General features: G+C 33.0%; 1 protein-coding gene across 3 annotated transcripts in view; it reads left to right on the top strand.

The window, feature by feature from the left end:
* LOC118197571 (uncharacterized) overlaps positions 1 to 22,272 on the top strand; it is a 91,944-nt gene that overhangs the window by 66,087 nt on the left and 3,585 nt on the right. For all 3 annotated transcript variants that reach the window (XM_085825445.1, XM_085825448.1, XM_085825446.1), the window contains exons 3-4: positions 19,490 to 19,772; positions 21,880 to 22,123. In XM_085825445.1, the coding sequence (XP_085681571.1) occupies positions 19,490 to 19,772; positions 21,880 to 22,123 (527 nt within the window). The remainder of the gene's footprint in view (positions 1 to 19,489; positions 19,773 to 21,879; positions 22,124 to 22,272) is intronic.

Below are 22,272 nucleotides of genomic sequence, written 5' to 3' on the forward strand. Positions count from 1 at the left end.
TGTTATTCCCTATCAAACTTCTCTCTTGAAGGTATTTTTCTATGCATATTGCTTGTCCAATTTTAATGCAAATGCAGTAAAAAATATATATTTAATGAATAAAAATTGATAGGCTAAACATGCAAACTTTTCATCTTAGGCAGCAGTACCCAAAGAGAACTCACTTAATAGTAATGTAACAAACAATTGTATTTTTCACATTTCCAATTTTTTTTTTTTATTTCCATTTACAGATTTTATTGATATGAATATTGTTGCCTTTCATCAAATTAAGTTTTTGTAATGTGTGTTAGTTATTAAATATATTAATATGAAACGGTAAATTGTACTTTAAAAACAGAAGTGGGAAAATCATGCAAGTCCTACAATTTTATAACCATGTTATACAGTATTAAAAATGTATACAATCATTAGTAATTGAGTTCACAGTTATTTTGCATTACAACCTCAGAGTTGTGCATTAAAATGAGTTTGACTACATTTATGATATTAAAGGTCATTTGTATTCTGTAAAGTGTCATGCTTGATAAATTAATATTATTAGTTTATTTAATAAATTCTCTTTAACTTTGAATTTGATATATCTTAATTTTATGTGTATAAATTAAGGAATCAAAATATATGTAATTTCAGTAACCAGAAAATTATCTAGTAATTTTTGTGCTTTGAAAAATTAAGAATGCTTACTTTTTATAGCAGCAGTCACACTTAGTAGTAGTATCTCAAGATACTAAAATACTAATTCTGCAAATTTTGAATTTTTGTAAATGTTTCAGTGAAATGTTGTGTTTTATAAATTAATATTAATAATTTATTTTATAAATTTAATTTAACTTAAATTAAATTTAATATAACTCTAATTTTATTTATATAAATTAAGGAATTAAAATATCTAATTTGTATATCCAAAAAATTATCTACAGTTAATTCTTGTATTCTGGAAAATTGAGACTGCATACTTTTTATAGCAGCAGTCACTTTCTCAATCGTATGTGTAAATACTAGTATTAAAATACTAATTTTGAGAATTTTGAATTTTTATAAATATTTCAAAGTTGTCAAATTTCAGGAAATATAAAAACCTACTTAAAATAGATTTCTGTGTTTTTAAAAATAGGATAGTAATATTGTCCAACACACATGATATCGCCTTTCAAATAACTTTAAAATTTTACCTACTAAATGCTGAAAATTCCATTCTGTAATAATAATTACTGAATTTATACAGGACTTTTTTAAATAATTTTTTATATACATTATGTTAACTTCTTAAATAACTGTTATTTGCAAATTATTTTAAAATGATTATTCTTTACTGCAGTATTTTCTTTTACTTTTAGAAAGATTAGAGTTATTAATTTTTATCCTGTATTCTTTATAATTTTAGGGAGTGTATGGAAAATAGATTTAATTTAATATATTTCAACTCAACTTAGTAAAAATTAAACTTAGCATAAAGAAACTTGGGTTGATCTTTACAATATGGTAACTGGGGGTTTCCGAGAACTTGCTAGGAATTATAAATTGCTAATAACTGTTAATTGCAAATTACTTTAAAATGATTATTCTTTACTGCAGTAATTTTGTTTTACTTTTAGAAAGACTGCGGTTATTAATTTTTATCTTGTATTCTTTATAAGTTTAATAATTTTAGGGAGTGTATATAGATTTAATTTAATATACTTCAACTTTTTTAGAAAAAATTAAACTATGCATAAAGAAACTTACTATTATTTGCTTTTATCAACTGGGGAACTTTTATCTGAATTGGGGATATCTGACAACTTGCTAAGAATTATAAATGCATTATAAATTTTTTATAAAAGTAATTATATGTTACCTAACTTTTTATGGTGTTTGTAAATGAATATATCTAATGAAACTAACTAAATGAATATGTATTTATGATTCTTAAGATACTCGAATTTTGGCTGAATTTGCATTGGGATTTTTTTGCATCTGATTTTAGAAAAGTGTTAAAGTTTACAATTCTATATTTTCTTAAACTAAAAAAATTTCCTGGTGATATCATTAAACAAATATGTCGTATCCTTGCAAGCCAGTTCTTGGCAGTTTAGAACAGCTTATAGATATAGATCGTAATTTTTTGTTACATTGTCATTACTAAAAATTTCAAAAGCAGTGTTTCTATTTGAAAGTACAATATTGAAATCAATGCACTTTAACATACTGGTAGAAAAAGGAACAGTAATTTTTTTAAAGCGGATTTGTACGATTAATCTGTCGTATTTAACTGTTAGTCATATTATCGACATATAGTTTGTCGTGCAGGATGAAACAAAAAAAGGAAGAAAGTCGGCCCATTAATGGTCGAATTGATAGAATCGTTAAACTGGTAGTTCAATCTGGGTTTTAATCTTAGCCATTGGCTGCTTTTGCATATTTGTTATTCTTCCCGTGCATAATGCGATTAAGAGCCGATTTTCCCATATGAAGTCCTCCACAAAGTATCTTTTTCTCTAGGCAGATTGCCCTGATCTGCTTTTCCTGATAATTCAGTCCTTTTCTAGATACATCCATTCAAAAGAAACTCCTGCTAAGTTCCATTATTGACACGCGTTCATTTAATAATAATGTTTTTATATTTTTTTATCATTTTTTCTCCCAACGGCCTGACACTTGTCAATTAAGCATTCATCGAAATGGCCGTAACCCATCGACCATTTAGCCATCTCATCGCCGAGAACATTGTCCAGAAGGCAACAGAATTACATCTGCGGTAGAGGAAAGCTCCATAAGAGTTTTGATGGAAAAACCTTGGGGGACAGATAAGAGGCTTTCTCACTCTTCTTAACCTGTCAGCGACTTTTCGACAAGACTTGACAGTCTTTTAAGTGCCCCCAATGCGACGTTTGTAAATGTTTGCATTTAAAAATGCTAACATTTACAAATTATGCATTTACAAACGTCTATGCTTTTTTTTATGCCGGGTACAAGGCTATGGTAACCTCTTCCTCCAGCCCCATACTAACAAGATGGAAATAAATAATGTGAGTTTTCATTAAATAACCTCATTTACTCCGGCAAAAATTAAATAATTTTTTGCTGCATAATGTAATTGTACTTGTTATTACTAAGTTTATCTTGGAAAAAAAAAAAATGTACAGTGGTTATTTTTTCTCGTAACTAAATAGTAAAATTTATGTGTTACTATCTTCCGGAAGTTTCGGTTGACGCGGAATTCCATAAATATCTCTCTTCCTGCTGTAGTCGGGTCCGTGACACTTAGCCGACGGGACACTTAACCGACACCAGTTAGTCGACACGGACACTTAACCTACAGGACAGTTAGCCGACAAGGACACTTAGCCGACAGGACATTTAGCCGACACGTACAGTTAGCCGACAGGACATTTAACCGACACAGACAGTTAGCCCACAGGACATTTAGCCGACAAGGACATTTAGCCGACAAGGACACTTAGCCGACAGGACATTTAGCGGACACGAACAGTTAGCCGACAAGACATTTGGCCGACAGAGAAAGTTAGCCGTCAAGACATTTAGCTACGGGACACTTACCTGTCAAGACATTTAGTCAACAGGTTACGAAGCCGACAGTGACGTTTAACAGAGACGTATCCAAAAATTATTTAAACTATTAATTACAAAATTTCTCGACTACTCCATAATTTCAATATTTAAGTCATTTTTTCACCTATCAGTGAAATTCATTTTTCGATTCTTAAAGATCTCGTGTACTATTAATTTTATTGTGTTAATTTAGCATTGTTTGATATGTATCGTGCTGTTTGGTGTACTTTGGCCAAATTGAAAAAGCGCTGAAATTTCTCGAAAATGAATAAAACAAAACCTTAAAGAATATTTTACTTCTAAATTAAACATTATGCACTAGTTTAGGGCTATAAACATTAACCTAAGTAAGTATTTTAAGCGAGAGGCGTGGTCAATAAAATGTTACAGAATTTTTATATCAAGAATGGTGGCATGAACTGCAAATTATAGAGGTCACAAATAATTTATACCTTTGCTTGTCTTAAAAATTCACTTTTTTTTATTTTTTTTTAATAACAAAATAAAATATATTTGCTAAACTAACCCTCACCACCATATGTTTCCATAAAAAGTATAATTCAAGAATAACAATAATTTTTATTGCATTATTCAGATTTCTCATGACAGGGAAAGGAAATTTCCTTAGTGGGAAGAGCAAAACGATTTTGTAAGGGAAAGAATGTAACATGATGTGATGTGTAAAATAGTAATGAAACGTAAAGGTATTAAAAATTTGAAAGCATTTGGAAGAGCGAGAATGGAAAATTAATATCATTAAGTAAACAAGAAAAATTATTAATGAAGTGAAAGTATTCAAAAGAACCCAGTTGATTAAATGAAGAAGCTTTATGGATAATTTTTGAAGATCTCACATTAAAATGTAATTAAGTGACCGCCGTACTTAGCTAAAAAAATTCTTTTTTCAATTCGAGATTTCATTCATATTCCCGGACGAGAAATTTCAGCGCTTTATAAAGGGATGCCTTCGTGGAGGACTTTTTAAGGGAAACTGGCTCGTATACATGTTACACATGGGGAAAACCACGAGAACACCCATGCAGCTAGCCCGTTCGCGGGATTCGAGCCTCGAACCGAACTACCAGTGTTCAGCGACGTTACCGCTCGGCCGCTGGTGGGCCCGTAAGAAAGAGTAGGGACGATCTGGCTTACTTTAACACGGAAACCGCTGGCGTTTGTATCACGTAACTGTTTTTAATTATTAAATGTGATACGTTGTATAAGTGATGAGATTATGAAAGTCCCAGTTTTTGCAAACAAGATTTAACATATCTCATAAAAGCACTTTTTACTGCATTTTGTGCATTTTTTTCAAGCGTAATTCTTGTATAAATTTCTTTACTTTAATGAAACGGTAAAAATTTTAAACGGAAAACTTATGAACTTACTTTTGTGTACAAATAAAGTAAAATTAAATAATACTGATAGCATATGATGCTTTGAAACAAATAAGGTAAAATGAAACAAGATCTCATAATTTTCTTTGATTTTATGAGCATTTTCAGGCAGTAGTTTTTAAAATTATTATAACATAACAAAAGTATCATTTATTTGATTATATGATCATTAATTATTAACATTGCAAGATGATTATTTATTTTAGTAATTCATAAAATTCGGAGCATAAACTTTTTTGAGTGTAATGAGGGGGGAAAAAGGATAAACTCTGGAAGCACTCAGCAATATAATTTTATATTGCGCCCAAAGGAGCGTTTTTGTAACATTTTGCGTGTTACCTTTATTTATTAAACATCATGTTCTTCGCAAGTAAACCACATAAAATTTAATTCAAGAACAATATCACAAAATATTTGAAAATGACATATCTTTAGAATTTCCGCGCTGGAGATTGTTGTTTTCTGTACAGGGTTGCCATTGCTCGCTTTGAACTCGTTGAGTTTCTTAATCAAAACTTCGTTGAAGTTACAAAATATCAAATGGATTAAAACAAATTCGAAATTAGGCCGTCCAGGTGCCCATGTTCGGGCGGGTGGAGGATTAAGTTATTCAAAATTTTATGATTCTAAATTCTGTTATTTTTTTCACAGTTCGAGAGAAACATACATGCATTCATGCAGATTCTTCATTATTTTATTTCTTTAAATTTAATACAGGGCGATAATATTTGGTGGCAACAGTTTGCAAAGTGAAACAAAGCAAAATGCCGTTTCGAAACTAATAGCTTTTCTGAGCTGCCGCCCATTTGGGTTAATAAAATAAATTAGCAATAAATAAGAAAACTTATGCAGAACTAGAAGTAAATAAAAAAATAATCACTATAAAATAATAGCACAATTAATTATTACAGTTAAATACAATTTTTAGCATTAGAATAATGCATAAAAATTATTAAAGTGTTAATAACTATGATGTGTTATGAAATATTATTGAAATAAAACTTCTTTGTAGAATATTATGCTATAATATTCAGATATACTTTTAAAAAAAGCAGTACAAATAAGAATTTTAAGCAAAAACTTTCAAAAATCCATTTTTTTCGATTTTAGTATTTTTTACTTATTTACGCCAATAAAAAGCATAAAAATTGTAAGAGAAAATTGTTTGTTTGAATTTTATATTAGTTCAGATTTAAAATATTATTTTTTTAAAAGAAGGAGATACAAATTTCCTTACAGCATAGGAAAAGCTAAAAAATATCCAGACCTGAAAGCATGTAACAGCTTTATAATTATTTAGAACATTAATTACGCTTGATAAACATGCTAAATTTTTAAAAATCAATCTCAGTTTCAAAAATAAAAATATCTAAAAATTCTAATTTGTGAAATGAGGTGCTATCACCAGCTTTTTCTTGAAAATTATACGCGCTACAATAGCCAACTATAGTTAAGTTTCTGCAAGTCGTCCCTACTCCTTCGGATGTCGTCAAGGTGATAGCCGGCAATACGCCAAGGCAAGGGAGAAACCCCATTTGGGTTGGTCTATTTCTTATAAGGTCCATGGATACGTATCAAACAGTGCTAAATTAACACAATAATTAAAGGTATTTAAGAGATCTTTAAGAATCGAAAAATGAATTTTACTGATAGTGAAAAAATAACTTAAATATTGAACTTACGAAGAAGTCGAGAAATTTGTAATTTATAATAAGTTTGAACAATTATTGGGTACGTGCCAGCTAAACGTTACTGTCGGCTTTGTGTCCTGTCGAATAAATGTGTTGATAGTTAAGTGTCCCGTAGTTAAATGTCTTGACGGCTAACTCTCTGTGTCAGCAAAATGTCCTGTCGGCTAACTGTCCGTGTCGGCTAAGTGTCCTTTTCGGCTAAATGTCTTGTCATTTAATATCAAGCAGAATTTGTTATTTGTTCAATGATTGTTTGGAATCGGACATTTCTCTTCATTAAAACCCGTTTCACTACTTTAAAAATGATAAAAATATGGACTTGTGGCTTTTGGGAAATGTAGTTGCGGCTCCTGAACATTCTTGAATTCCAACATTTGACTCTTACTGTTATAAAATTAGACAACCCCTGCTGTAGCATGTAACTAAATATTTAAAAATGCTCGCATAAAATATAATTTCATTTATGGGTGTGTAGAACACAAACAAGCACCATTTTTTACTTGTAGACATAATCATTCTTCTCAGGACATACTCTTCGAGAATAGTAATATATCTAATGCAGAGAAATAGTGAATGAGTTTTCAAATTATATGTATGCGATCCAAACAAAATTCTGAAATTTGGGTGCGAGAACTCAACAAATCGATAAATTCCCTAAGTACTCACATTTACATCGTTGATTACGTTCCTAGTTGACCAACTGCAGTATATGTTTTTGTATTTTTACATGCAATGTATTTGTGAGATAAATTTCTTATGAAACTTCACCAAAAATACATTTCTGGTAGTCAAATAATTTTCGCATACTTTGGCGATATTAAATTGTCTCCGTCTGCCGCTGAGACTCTGTTATAAGCATTTTATTTAAATATAAGCATTTTATTTAAATAGAAATCAGAATTCTCATGGAAAAAAACCCGGTTATTTCCGAAGTTATCGCGTTTTTTATACGCTATAGAAAATAGGTTTTTCTCTCCATAAAGTTTCTTTTTTTTCTTTTTTTTCTTTTTTTTTTTCTTTTTTTTTTTTTTTCTTTCTCTCTCTCTCTCTCTCTCTCTTTTTTTTTTTTTTTTTTTTTTTTTTTTCCCTGTACTCCATATGCATTCAGAATCGAACTTTACTCCTGTAAAATAATGTGTGATTCTCGATCAGTGTGACATGGACACGGACACGACTAGAAGTAATTTACAAATTTGTATTTCTTCTTTGAGATCTTCGATATTTTATGTAAACGTTTAGTAGAAACATGAATGAGAACGGGATCATGAAAATACATGTTGCAAAAGTTCCCCAGTTTAAAAAGGGAAGGTCATATAACCAGCTCATGATTTCCTTCCGTACACGTCCGGGCTGAAGTCAATGATCGGTTACGGTCCGTTTGCGCTGTATGAAATAAAAACAATAGTTCGCTACTCATTTGCTCTGACCTGCGAAGCAACCAAATGTGTTCATTAGGAATATGTGGATAAATTACTGCTACTTTTTGTTAATCAAGTAGGCTTCGAGTTTATTTCTAATACGCTATGTTATTCACAGTTTATAAGAATAATATGGAACTGTCGTGCTCTTCGGAATATTCAGATGATTAATCTAAATGATGATAATACTGTTTCGGTGTATTAATTTTATTAACTTGCATACTGTAAAGTATTTTGCTTCTCTAAATCAATTTAGAGAAGCGAAACGCATTACAGTATAATAATATATAAAAATTTGTATCTCGAAAATCCCTCCCTAATTACGTTTATGTGATGAGTTTCAAGTTTTCTTCACCCCCCTTTTCTTTTAGTTGTGTGGAATTGACTTTTACTTCGATATTGGCACATCTTCATTTTCCTCCTAATTTATTCCAGCTCATCATGCATTTTATTTTTATTCTCATATTCACACATTTTTATGAATTTTCAGTTGACTGTGGATGAGAGAAATTAACATTATTATATACTTTCTCCATGATTTCAGAAGTAATCTTATATGTATGGTCTCTTATATATTTTTTATAATTTGTATGTAAGAATTAATAATGTTAACATTAGTAAATATAATTCAGAAATAGATTTAATAAATAATCATAATGCATTTAAAAAAACTATTAACTAAGAAATCAAAAAGATTTTGAGAAATAATTTTTAAAATGCGCGAGAGGTTAACAAAACATTACTCCTGTAATTGTCTGCTCCTTGCGCAGTTTTAATTTGTTAATTGTACTTTATACAGCTATGCCTGAAATGCAATACTTGTTTTTAAATCGCGTTCATGAAGCTACCAAAGCATAAGCAGGATGAAACAAGTTGTTTTGAATTACAATGTTTTTTAGTTTCTGTATGTAATGGAAAACATTTTTATCTTAGTCAAAAGCGGGAGCTTGTCTCTGTGTATTACTGGAGCAGCAAAGATAGTGCTTATGTTTACATTTGTCCGAATCTGATGGGACAGTTAATTCTGATGCAGCATGTTGGCGCGCACTAATAAAAAGAAAAAAAATATCTTATCAGTTGCAAACATCATAGAACAATGCGGTTTTGCTTTACTTCACTTTAAAAAATATAAATACTTGGTAACGCAAGAATATTTTTAATTCTTTGTGCTTTTGTATCAACCCATAAATATTGCATCTTTTAAAATATATGTTAGGTTGAATGGAATGTAACGCAGCATTCAGACTGGCAATTTCAGTTGGGGGAAAAATAGGTTGTTTCATAAATTTAATTAGTAATATAGTATCCACCATTTTCTTTGACTTCTACTACCTTTCAGGCAATTACACTCTTTTGCAAAAAAATCGAAGCACCAAGGACTTTTGTGATGACTAAATTTGGTTTGCAAAAGCATTTTGATCGAACATGCAAATGATCAAAGTTTCAAGGCAGTTGAACAGGAACTGCGATCATAGCGCGCATTTCTAGTGCGCGATTCGCAAAGTATAAAACCAGTAACAGAGGCAGAAAATTTATATTTTTTTGTTATTGCCATTGTAATTCCGTAAAGAAGCAACTAAAGATAACATTACGACGATATCGAAGACCTTACAGACAACTAAACGACTTCGAACGTGGTCGCATCGAAGCTGGGTGGTCATTCCGAACAATAGGCCGCCACCTGCAGCGTACAGACACTGCTGTGCAAAGATGTTGGCAGCAGTGGCTGCTACAAGGAAATTACCAACGAAATGAAGGCTCTGGAAGGCCAAGAATCACAAATGCGTGGCAAGATAAGATGATTTTTCGCTAGGCCCGCCCGAATCGCCCCAACGGTATCATTGTCGACTATTCAACGCACTACAGCCACGTCTGTATTTCCCGTGGTACCGTCCACCATCTCTTGGCGTTTGTCTGAGACGGGGTTACGCTCACAGAGGCCTTTAAGACGTTTGCCTTTGACCCCATAACATCAGCGGAGTCGCCTGGTGTGGTCTCGCAGCCGATTATCATGGCTGCCATCAGACTGGCATCGTATGTATTTCCTTACCTGTTTTGCAGTATAAGCGATGAATCCCGCTTCAGTCTTGAAGCAGATGACCACGTGTCCGTGTCTGGAGACGACGCGGCCAGCGGTCCCAATCAGCCTTTGTTTTACAAAGGCTTACAACCATAATTCCTGGTGCGATGGTGTGGAGCGCTATTTCTTATGACAGCAGATCATCTTTAGTCATCCTCCGTACATCTCTAACAGCTCAACGAAATGTTGATACCATCCTGCGGCCGGTTGCATTACCCTTCATGGATCGTCATCCTGGACCCATTTTCCAACAAGATAATGCCAGGCCACATACCGCTCGCATAACTGGACTGTCTTCGTGCGGTTGATACTCTTCCTTGGCCAGCAAGGTCACCAGACCTTTTCACCAATCGAGCATGTATGGGGCATGGCATTCCACCAGATTAAGGCACCACAAAATATCGCAGATCTGGAGCGACAACTGATGAATGCCTGGCAGAATGTGTCGCTGGATGACATTAGGAACCTCTACCATTCCTTGTCTCGACGAATTCAAGCATGATTACCTCCAGGGTCGGTTCGACCAATTACTAATTTGAACATTCAATGGGTGATTGAGACCCGTGAACAGGTACTATGACCCTGATTTTTTAATCATTTTATTATCTCTGTATGAGCTATACATATATTCAGTTTAAAAAAAAATCATGGTGCTTTGATTTTTTTGCAAAAGAGTGTATTTTTGATTTGGCTGCAAAGTATACATCTATTATGTTTTCGACCTTCTGTTTATTTCGGAGATTTTCTGCCAGCTAGAAAATGCTGCAGTAACCTCCTAGAGGAGGGGCAGTCAACCTTTTTATACCTACCGCCCACTTTGTAAGTAGTAAAATTTCCTTACCGGTTTCGCAGTAACATAGTTTAGCGTAAATGCATAGTAATTTTTTTAGTGGAAGCTTAGTAAAACTTAAATTGTTTTAGTGGAAGCCTAGTAAGAGCTTAGCTAAATTTATGCATTTATGTATACTTTGCTTATAATTTATAACAGACAGAAAATTTATGGCCCACGTAACTAGCCGAGACATCGGTTCTAGCGAAACTGTTTTAGCTACGAAACCTTCAATGGCAGGAAAAGGGGGGAGTCCTTTTCTCGGAAAAATTTTTCTCAACCTCACGCTTTTTTAAGATATGATAATCCTATTATGCACGGTATACTCGTAGAACAACACCAAAGAAAAGTGGTAGAGCTGTATAAATATATGGAAACAGGAGAGAGTTGCGCGCAGGGAAACAGACTTTCATCATCGGATGGACAAGAGCCTCTACCGCCCACCATTAAAGCTTAAATCGCCCGCTAGTGGGCGGTAGGGACCAGGTTGATTATCCCTATCCTAGAGTAATGCTTGTTTGAATTCAAAAGCCCAAATAGGATGGCATAGAACAAAATATTTGAAAATTTCCTAATACAGTGAAATAAACTGTAGTAAAGAAAATCATGTTTCGGAAACATGCCTTTAGAGATAACTTACCAGGTAACATCTTAATCGGAGCTGAATAGCAATTTTAAACGCAGTAGATGCATAATATTTCGGAATGATAAAGTCAAAGTTAGTACGTGACTAGACAGTTAAAGAGCGTTAAGTGATTGTTAATGATAAGTGGAGCTGCTACATCCTTAAGCATTCATTTTAACGATAAGATTCACTTGCTCGAATACTACTTGAGATTAAATGAACATTTTCAGGTGTGGAGTTCAAGTTTGCTAAATAATTGAGACTAGTAGCCATTAAAGGTATTGGAAAAGCATATGCAATATTTTAATCGAAATATTGAAATGACTTCAGTTTTGAATAGCTTCAAGTTTGTTGAGGAGAGGCAAAACTGTTTGATATTAATTAATTGGAATGTAGGTCTTGGAAATAAATTAGTTGAAGCACAGTATCCGAGAGGTTAGGTTTCGTTTAAAATCTTAGAAACGTTTAATTAAATTATGCTTATAATTCGTAAATTTCCCACGTAGAACTATTAACTATTTTAAGACCGCGGTACCATTAATACTTGTTAAAATGACATACTCATTTACAGTGCTAAGCAAATTAAATTGTATATGCATAAATAAAATTTCGCATGTGAGTTAGATGTATTAATCCCATTTCCAATTTCTTCTTACCCTGCCGAGTGGTTAAAACCTCTGAATGCTGGTAGTTCAAACTCAGATGAATGGTCTGGCGGCATAGTTGGTTTTCACCATGTGTGACTTGAAAACGAGCCAGTTTTCCTTAGGAAGTCTTCCAAGAAAACATATCTTCCCTTAGGGTAGATATCCTTTGTGTGCTTTGCCATATTCACGTAATCTAATTCAAATAATATTTTCATTCTGCAACGGTAAGGGACACCTTTAATTTTATATAAGAGGAAAGATATTTAGGAACTGCTTTTAGTATCCTTAAAGGGTAATCCTTGTTTTAATTATGCACTCTCTTTGGTTTATTGCGATTTTATTACTATGATGATTAAAATTCCCATTATTTCCATGTCTTTATTTGAAACATGAAGGGGAACCTTTTTTTAATTGCCTTCACTGTGACCGGTTGAAAAATTTTAAATGTAAAACAAAATTACGTATTTTAAACACTTTTTATTGGCAGTATTTTGAAAACAAGAGCACTGTTAGAAGAGTAACACATTTAGTTTAAAGCTGACTAATATTAATATTTGCTAAGATTTGTTCAAACGGGTTTTTGTCTTTATTTTCGTCATTTTCATGGGGCTTGTCATAGATAAAAATGAAATGTAGTATGATTAATAATACCACAGTATACTGCTAGAACGTATATCTTTCTACAGAGAATTATTTGGATCATGTTGTCCTGTAGTGTAAAATATCAAAATTTTTGAGTTAATTGAGGTATCAAAGCTGATGATTTTTATAATTCAGCTATCAATCTCAGCTGTTATAAACCCTTTTACTTCCCTTCAACTTGCTGATTGCCATAAAAGGAATAGCTTCGATAACGCACGTTTTTCTTTTGTAATATATTTGCTGGGCGGAGCTTTTAAATATTTAAAAGTAATTAATACTAATATTACCACCCTTTAAACTGATCTTCATTTAACTATATAAATGCTGATACTTCTTTTCTTTACTTCATCGATGCCGCGATATTTTTTCTGTGTTTTAATTTGAATTAGTAAGCCCTCCCGATTACCTAACGAATGGAATAATGCTGTATATTAAAATGACCAATCAACGTACTTGTGTCCAGATGTTAATATTTGTATTGAAATGCATTCTTATTTATTTTTATATTTCAAAAGCATCAAAGCGTGAATATCTTACGAAAGCTCTCCTTCATCTAAATGACATATGTCGTAGGCTATAGAGGTTCTTGATAACAGGATTGATTTTTTTAAAAATTATTATAATTTATAGAGATTTCAAATGGAATTTTCTACCTATAATCTGCTGTTTCATATTAAAGAAACAAATTTTAAAATGCAATTAAAAAAATTAAGTGTTTAAATTATTAAACCCTAATTCTCTACCCACGAGTGACCGAGTAAATAAAAGTTGAATAAAAGGACGACGGTACTTACGTATTATCGCAACTTCAAAATTTCGCCAAATTCAAACAACCGTGTCAATGCAATTCAGATGTCAAGCGGTATTGCTATTTTCATATGTGTTCTTTTTATTGTATTTCAAGCTCTAACGGTTTTTATAAATAAGTCATGATATTTGTTGCCTCAAATTTAATTTAAAAATATGTGCTTATACAATTTACTAGGGGGAAAAAAAAAAAAAAAAAAAAAGAAAGAAAGAAAGAAAGAAACTGTTGTAAAATTTTTAGAGGAACAAAATCATTTTGCCGAAAAATCGCTAAAGTGCACAGTGATGAGATGCTTTGATAGACAGCCGGTGCGCAGTGTTAGGACTGGTTAAGGATGGTGTGCACACTTAAGACTGCTGCACTATGTGAGATCGGATTCAAATCTCGTCGAATGGGCTGGCTGCATTATGGTTTGAGTTGGTTTATTTGATTACAGCAAAGCTTGATAGAACTGTCTTTCTAAGAGGAGAGAGATGCCTTGATGGAGGACTTTCTAAAGGAAATTGGCTCGTACCCACTGTACACATGGAAAAACAAGGAAACGCCCATGCAATTTACCCGTTCGCTTGGTATCAAACCCAAGTGGATCTATCAGTATTCAGCAACTTTACCGGCATTTGGCTGCATGAACGCTTTTCTGGTTTTCGTTTATGTAGCGTGAGTACGTGTCTGTCCTTTACGAAGGCATTTGTTCGATAGCAGATAATCTACCCAGTCATCAAGAAGGATTTTTTAGTTTATATTCAATCTTAAAATCGGAAGCTTTATTCCATTTCATTTCAAAATATCCTTTTAAAAAATATTTATTTAAACTTTAGATGGTTTAATTTCAGTGTATTATATTCTTTTCCTTTCCTTCTTTTTTAATTTCTACATCATAAGATTTCGTTTTATGGCGAACAATAGAATTTATGATAGCATTCGCTTTTAAGGAAAAGGAAAAACTGGTAGCATATTTTCTGATCTTATCCTTCCTTTATCTGAATCTATGCTGCATTAGAAATGAGCATTTAAAATCTCATTTCACTCCCTCCTATATAATATGACGTAGAAGAATAGGCTGAGTTTCTTGCGCAGCTACTAAGGAAGGAAATGATTTCGTTGTTGAAACACGCAATCGTTCTAGCAACGAGCCGTTTTAACAAGTCTTTCCCCAGACTTCGATTTCTCAGTTAACGCCCATGGTATTTTGATTTATTTCAATGGATGTTTCATTTTCGAAAGGAATTGGTATAACAGAGAGGCGAAGTAAACAATGGCTACTGATGAATAGTTATAGTGCCTGATCTACTTTCATTCGATTCTTACAATTTACTTATAAAATGAAGTGCACTTATCTGTATCGCAGGAAGTATTTTGGATATATAATGTCTTTTTCCGGCATTAATTTGCAAATTTCTCTTTTTCGAAGACAAAAAGGTTTGAAAGAGTGAGTGACTGTAAAGTTAGTTGCGAAGTAATTGAAGCTGAATGTCCATTACGTACATGTATAAAATATTTCTTTCTTTATTTGCATAAATTTAGTCGTTCTTTATGTTACGCAGTTTGATTTTTTCGATTTAAAAAATGAAAAATTTGAACTTAATTGGAAGTATAATATTTTAAAAAACTAAGTGTAAGATGACAAACTTGTGTAAAGCTTTGGCACAATGATAAAACCATGGAAAATTGTTTGTATGCATATCATTCTAAATTAAAATGTAGCTAATACAACTTTCTCGTTTATATATCGTTTCCTGAACGGTTCATTGAAAGTCATATTAACCGTGCTTTACGTTATTTTCTGTTTTAATGCAGAATGCAGTTTTCAAAGGCATCGTAACTTTTGAAGGAAGTGTTATTCAGATAAATAAAATAAAAAAAGAATTGTATGAATAAACTTGTTTACCCTTTGCAATGGAGAACCGACTCTCGGTCACTTGATTGGAAACGGTAGCTCGAGAGGCGATTCTCTATCACCACTTGGTTTGACAAGATAATTCGAGCGGTAACTATGTTTATTTAAGTTTGGTTTGGGCAATATCGCTTCATGAGTGATTCAACAATTCATGCGTATAAAACAACTGCCAAGCTTTAATCTTAAATATGTTTTCTAGATTTATTGTTATATATGCGTCTTCGTTAGTTCGAACTTGACAGTCGTGATGATAAGAATATTATTTTCAAAGTTACAGAGCACAGTAAAGCATAGAATAACCATGGAGGCATCAGTTCAAATGAAGGTAAGTTCGATTTTTCGTTGATGAAGAACGAAATTACGCCTTTTCATAGACCACTTGACGACAGAGAGGAGGAAAGTAGCCATGAAATGAGAGGTGGAAAAAGGCAAAACATCAGGGTGGTAGATAATGAATGCTAAAGCGGCAATGATTTCGCATAAAATTCAGAATCCGGCGGGATATCTCAAAGAAAAACCGTCAGTATCCGGCGAAATGATCGCAAGTATCTTCAGACCTTAAAAGAACCATTATATTTCTTTAAATTCTGTGTGAAATTCTTTTAAATTAGCTGTAAGAAATTAACCAAATATGCGGAAAATCGTCTCGAGCTGCTGGTTCGCTCACGTGAAAAAAAACCTCAAGTGCAAAGGTTTAAATTTTATAATGAGGATGAATAAAGAGATATGTTTAAAATAACTATTTCATGAAAATTTAAAATAACTATTTAATGAAGATCTTTCAACCACGCAACTCAAGTAATGGAAATGAAATTCTAAAAAGAGGGAAAAAAATCTAAAAATAACTGTGATTAAGAATATAATATGAAGTATTCATTTTATCATATGTCTTGTGTAATAAAAATAATACAAACTCGGGCTTCAAATACCTAGAAACTTTTACAACATCGTATTTGCAAGAAATGTACAACTGAACAGCCTTCGGGAGTCGTAACAAAACCTGTGATGTGTAATATATATATATATATCTGCGTTCTTGGGTAGCTTATATATATGTAATGTATTTTAAAAGCACCTCTTTTTTGTATATTTTTCGATAGTTGAGAGAATTTGCTGATAAGAGCGTAAAGTAAAGCGATAGAACAAAGCACATTTCGAATCAAACCTGCGAAGTTAAATAAAAGATTAAGAACATAAGTAGAAAGGTTCGTTTTGAAATGGTTGCAGAATCAATCGCTCTCAGCAAAAAAGCGCATGTGCATAGTGATTTATTGGCTTTTTCGATTAAGTCAACTGATCAGTTTTCCCTCTTCCAATTCTGTCAGTAGGTTCACTCACGTCTATTGCGTGCCTTTTCCTCTCATAAGGAATCATTGAATTAAAATTCAGATATGAATTTAAATGAAAATTATTGGATTACTAATACAGTAAGAGCTTGTTTAATCAACTGAATTTATGTCAATCGAATAGTTATCTGGTATATACTTAATGGATTAAATTGATGTGAAAGGTACTCTTATCTAATATATTTGAGTAGCTATAAGTTATTAAAATCCCTTCATAATAAGAATTTGTATGATTTCATGTATGTTAAATAGCTTAGAAAAGTTTTCAATAATTTGTTTTTCTTTCTGATGTGTTGAAATGAGGTTTACCTAACTCTGCGGACTCGGGTAACAGGAACTGATCGCCTGGTGCCTGAAGTTCTTTTTATAAATTAAAGCTTAAAATATTCAATAAATTTGAAATTTTATTAAAAAAATTAGAGTATTTTTCCTTTCTGTCTTTTAAAATTATGATTAGGAAAGACGCGGAAAATTTTATTCTTTAACACTCAACTGGTTAACAGACGTTTTAACATTAAAAATATTTTTATTTTTTATATTTTGAATTATGAAAAGTTGAGCTTCAACTGCCTTTTTTTTACGATCTTCCTGATATTCTCAAAACTAGTCGCATTTAATCTTTCTACTTAAGTTAAATATTTTCAGTTTTGCGTCGAAATGTAGTATCACAAATCTCTTGTCCATTATTCTGTCAAAATATGACTATATATCTAATATAATAATGAGGTACGAGAAAATACAGAAGGCTTAATTGTTCCAAAACCTGAGAGAGACTTATTTCTCTTAATGTGAGTAGGTATATTTTAGACCAGGGGTTCTCAACCAGGGGGCAGTAACTCTTTGCGAGAGATTTCATAGCTTCAGGGGAGAATGGGGTCAACCTTTATTTTTAATTTAGCTGTTAAGTATTTAGTTTATGAATATAAGAAACTAAATTTGTTCAAATTTAAGTATATATAAACATTTTCTGTACCTTTTGCTATTGAATTTATAAAACAAGTAAAAAAAAAAAAAAAAAAAAAAAATCTAAATAGATTGTACTCTGCGATGTCCGGGCTAATGCTGGGGAAGTATGTCACTGATAACTGGATTGATAGGATTATTTAATTATGGCGAAGCATACGAGGGCTATCTGCCTAAAGGGAGGGATGCCTTCGTGGAGGGCTTTCTAAGGAAAACTGGCTAGTATACATGTTACACATGGGGAAAACTACGAAAACGCCCATGCAGCCAGCCCGTTCGCGAGATTCGAACCTCGGACCGAACTACCAGCGTTCAGCGTCTTTACCTCTCGACCGCTGGTGGCCCAATGATAACTGAAAGACACGGGTTCCTCCAAACTAACCTGCATGTTAATCGAATAGTTATCTGGTATATCTCCAAACTTTCATGCATATTGTATGCGTTTATTTCTTAAAAAAATAAGTAATTTTGCTTTGCTTTTGAGAACTTTTAAATATTTGTCGAATTCCATTGTGTGTTTTTCGAAGTGCTCTTTTATCATTTTATTAGAGTCCCCTTTTGGTTGGCGAAATCCAATAGAGTCTCAGCGGAAATCATTGCTGTCTCGGGACTAATAAAGTTATTTAGTATTTTTTTCGCTTTTATTTTCAATATGTCTCACCCCTTAAAAAAAAAAAAAATCTCAAACAATATCCTTATCATCCAAGCACTGAAAGCCCGGCTCAGTGGAGCTGCCATCAAACCATTGCTCCATGTTTTCCCGATCCAAATTTTTGAAGAATTTTATATTTTCAACTTTTCTGGCATACAACTTCAGTTCTTCCCTCAATCTCTTCAAAATTAAACAAATTTCCGTTTTCTGTATTAGAAAGAATCTTTCTCCATGATCGATCTAGTGTTATTGATTTGACTTCCGATCAAGCTCGGATTTGTTGCTTTTTATTCATTCTTGCGCGTAGTGTTGATACCGCCACGCAAACTTGATAATCGAGAATACAATATAAAATATGTACAGATATTTTCAAAGTTTTAGAAAGGAGAGAGAGAGAATGATTTGGTAATAGAGATACACCAAATGCGTCGACACCGCCACGCAAACTTGATAATCGAGAATACAATATAAAATATGTACAGATACGTATTTTCAAAGTTTTAGAAAGGAGAGAGAGAATGATTTGGTAATAGGGATGCACGGGGAAAACGATTGAGAACCACTCAAATTAAACGCCTGTATATGAACTCGCTTAAATCTCTTTTGGGTCGTGTTTCGATTTGTTTCATTTCAATGTGTTTTTAATTTTCCATACTTTTTTTTTTTTTTTTTATTATTTATTTGCGATCGGGGTGGAATACAATAGGTTAACATTTTTGAATTCTTCAATTTTTCAATTCAGCAGTAGTCTGGTTTCATCTGTCTACGTTTGTATGACAGCTGCAATTAAGAACTTTGTAATTTTGAAATTAACTACTAACTTCATAAATCTGAAATTTTGGAATAACATAATGAGTAAACTCTACTGCGAAGCATTTGTCTTGTCACAGTTTGTACGGTGAAGCATCTAGTCTTTATCTGAACTTATCATTTGTATAGGATCGGCCGGCGAATCAAGAAAAAGATGGCAAGGATTTAGTTCCTCTCGCACACCTTCCGCCACGAGCTTGACCACTCCTCCTAGCTCGTACTCTCATCGCAATATCATCGTGCCGAAGAGGGTTACTCCTACCTCTACAGAATGGCGGTATGTGGGTTCTCTAGTGTCATCTCGCGAGAGCTTGACTCCTGCTTCTCCTTCCTCCCTCAGCCCCCGAGAATGTGCCTCCGCTACTTTTCAGTATGGCCTCAACACTTCCCTCTCCAGGTGGAGCAGCTCCAGGTGAGTTGTTTTTCTTTCACTTTTTAAAATATAAATTGCATTACATTTAACCTTGTGCAACGCAACTATTACTTGCTTAAATTACGTTTGGTGAATGGCAGTATGCATTCGGAATGTCACTACTCGTAACATCTACCATATTATTTTCTCTCGTATTCCCTCCTTTTTTAACTAATTTTATAGTCCGAAAATCATAGGGAAAAATTGGGCGAGTAATTTAATTTCGAAGAATATCTTTACATTATGTGCGTAACAAATCAAAAGCAGTCATGGGTAAAATACTAGTAACTACCACAATATTATTTCTTTAAAAAAAAAAAAAAAGCTAAATGCGGTTTAGAATACATTGCAGTATTAAAATTATTATTTCTAGCGAATATTAAGCCGATATCTCTGACCATAACTAAGCCGTACGTTTCAATTGCCATGTAAAGCCCATGAGAACTTTACATGAATGAGTTTTGATCACAGTTACCAAGACGTGCTTTGGAATAAAGGAGAAGGGGGCGAACAAAAGACCCGGATTTCGAAAGGTCGAACACATCAGCACTAGATAAAGTTGCAATGAGCTTAAACGTAAAAAGTAGAAATAAGGTGAAATCACATATTTCTAAAGTTTCCTTAGGCGTGAGAACACCTGCTACGGCCTTTTAGCTTAACCAAGAATCTGCACGAAAAGCGTTTCAAATGACAAATGCACGAGAAAATAAAATGAATGAAATGCTAATATCAAAATGCAAATACAAATTGAATACATTGAATAAAAATAACCAAAAGAATGCAGTTTATGAATAAACTAGTCCTCAGAGGGGAAAACTATGTACAACAGAGGAAGGAGAAAATTATTCGGATCTTTTAAAAACTTTTCAAAACTGAAAAAACAGTTATAACTCAGCCCTTGAGCGGGATGAATTTTTTTATTATTCATTTAAAATACGTTCAAAGTTCAGTTTCTATAATTAATGTTTCGTAACTTTTTTTTATATTTTATTATTATTATTATTATTTTAATGTTAGTATAAATTTTTCGTAATCCTGCACAACAAAGCAGGTATAACCTAGTCTATTTTAGTGCCACGGCTCTAGAACAAAGCAGATATAGGACATAGAAACTTTTTGTGTATCCTAACGCAATATTTGTCATTTATTTTTTTTAACAGGATAGCTATATCATCTCGGTTGTGTCGCGTTGTTTCTAAGCCTCAGTTAATAATTTTTTTTAATTGGCTATGATGCCATTATTAACCATTGCGGCCAAACTGTATATATACGTTCAAAAATATTATTCATGATATCTTTTAGTACACATATATCTTGAAATGTGTCCAGACAATTAAAGTATGTATATTGGAAGAAAACTCGAAAATTCCGTTAATGTTTGCTGGTCATCCTTGTATAGAGTTTGCTCTTGACTATCCGTGCTAATGCCAGGGAAGCAGGTTGCGGATAATTGTAAAACACTAATAATCCAAGCTATCAATTTTCATTCATATAGTGCGTGTTTATTTCTTCAAAAAATCGGTAATTTTGCTTTGTTTTTGACAACGTTTAAATATTTGTTGAATTACACTGTTATTTAATCATTTTATTAAAATCTCCTTTGGTCGACGAAGTCCAACATAGTTCAACGAAAGTCATTGCTATCTCGGGGCTAATGCAATTGCCTGTATCTTTGCTTGTATTTTCAGTATCGCTCTCTGCCTCTCTTATTCTTGTGATATTTGAAACCATATTCTTATTGAAAGCCCGACTCGGTCGAATCGCTATCGAACCATACTCCATGTTTTCCCGATTGGCATTCTCGAAAAATTTTACGTATTCAGTTTTTTGGCATACAAATTAAGTTATTACCACGACTTCTCCACAATGAGATAAATATCCGATTTCTATATTGAGAAGAATCTTTCGTCATACTCGGACATGTGCATGTTTCCCCCCCTCCACTCTCGCGCATAACATTGGGTGTGCGTCCACACACGGTTAATTTGCACCCGTATAACCGAGACTACCCTGTATTTTGCTATAATTCTATTATTATTTGAAAAAACAATTATAATGAATGTTTCTCAGTCCTAAATAGTGTATTCAAAAATAATTTATTTTCTAGGTTGAGCACCAGCAGTGCACCATTAACAGCATTAAGTGTGCATCGCTCGTTCAGACAACCTTACCTGGGCTGGAGAGCGGCTCAAGCATCCAGCGGTTATACTCCTAGTAGCGGGGGAGCTTCTAGATCTAGCCCTGGAGTAAGTCCTGTAGCAGCAACAACCCCTCTTCAGGGTAGCAGGTCTGAGTCGCCTCGAAGAGGGTCTCAAGAACATCATTATGGCTATGGTCTCCACCAAAATCAGGTGCGCACATTTCATTTTTGTTCTTCTCTTTTCCATAAACTCTTTCCTTTAGCCTGCGTAAAATTTAATATACATTATTTACTGTTTCGTTTTTTTTTTATTTATTTATTTTTCTTTTCTTTTCTTTAACGTTAAATGCATTCAGGACT

This window comes from Stegodyphus dumicola, chromosome 10 (genome assembly GCF_044657685.1).
Source record: "Stegodyphus dumicola isolate Sdum_Otavi_A_Nest chromosome 10, ASM4465768v1".
Lineage (NCBI taxonomy): Eukaryota > Metazoa > Arthropoda > Arachnida > Araneae > Eresidae > Stegodyphus > Stegodyphus dumicola.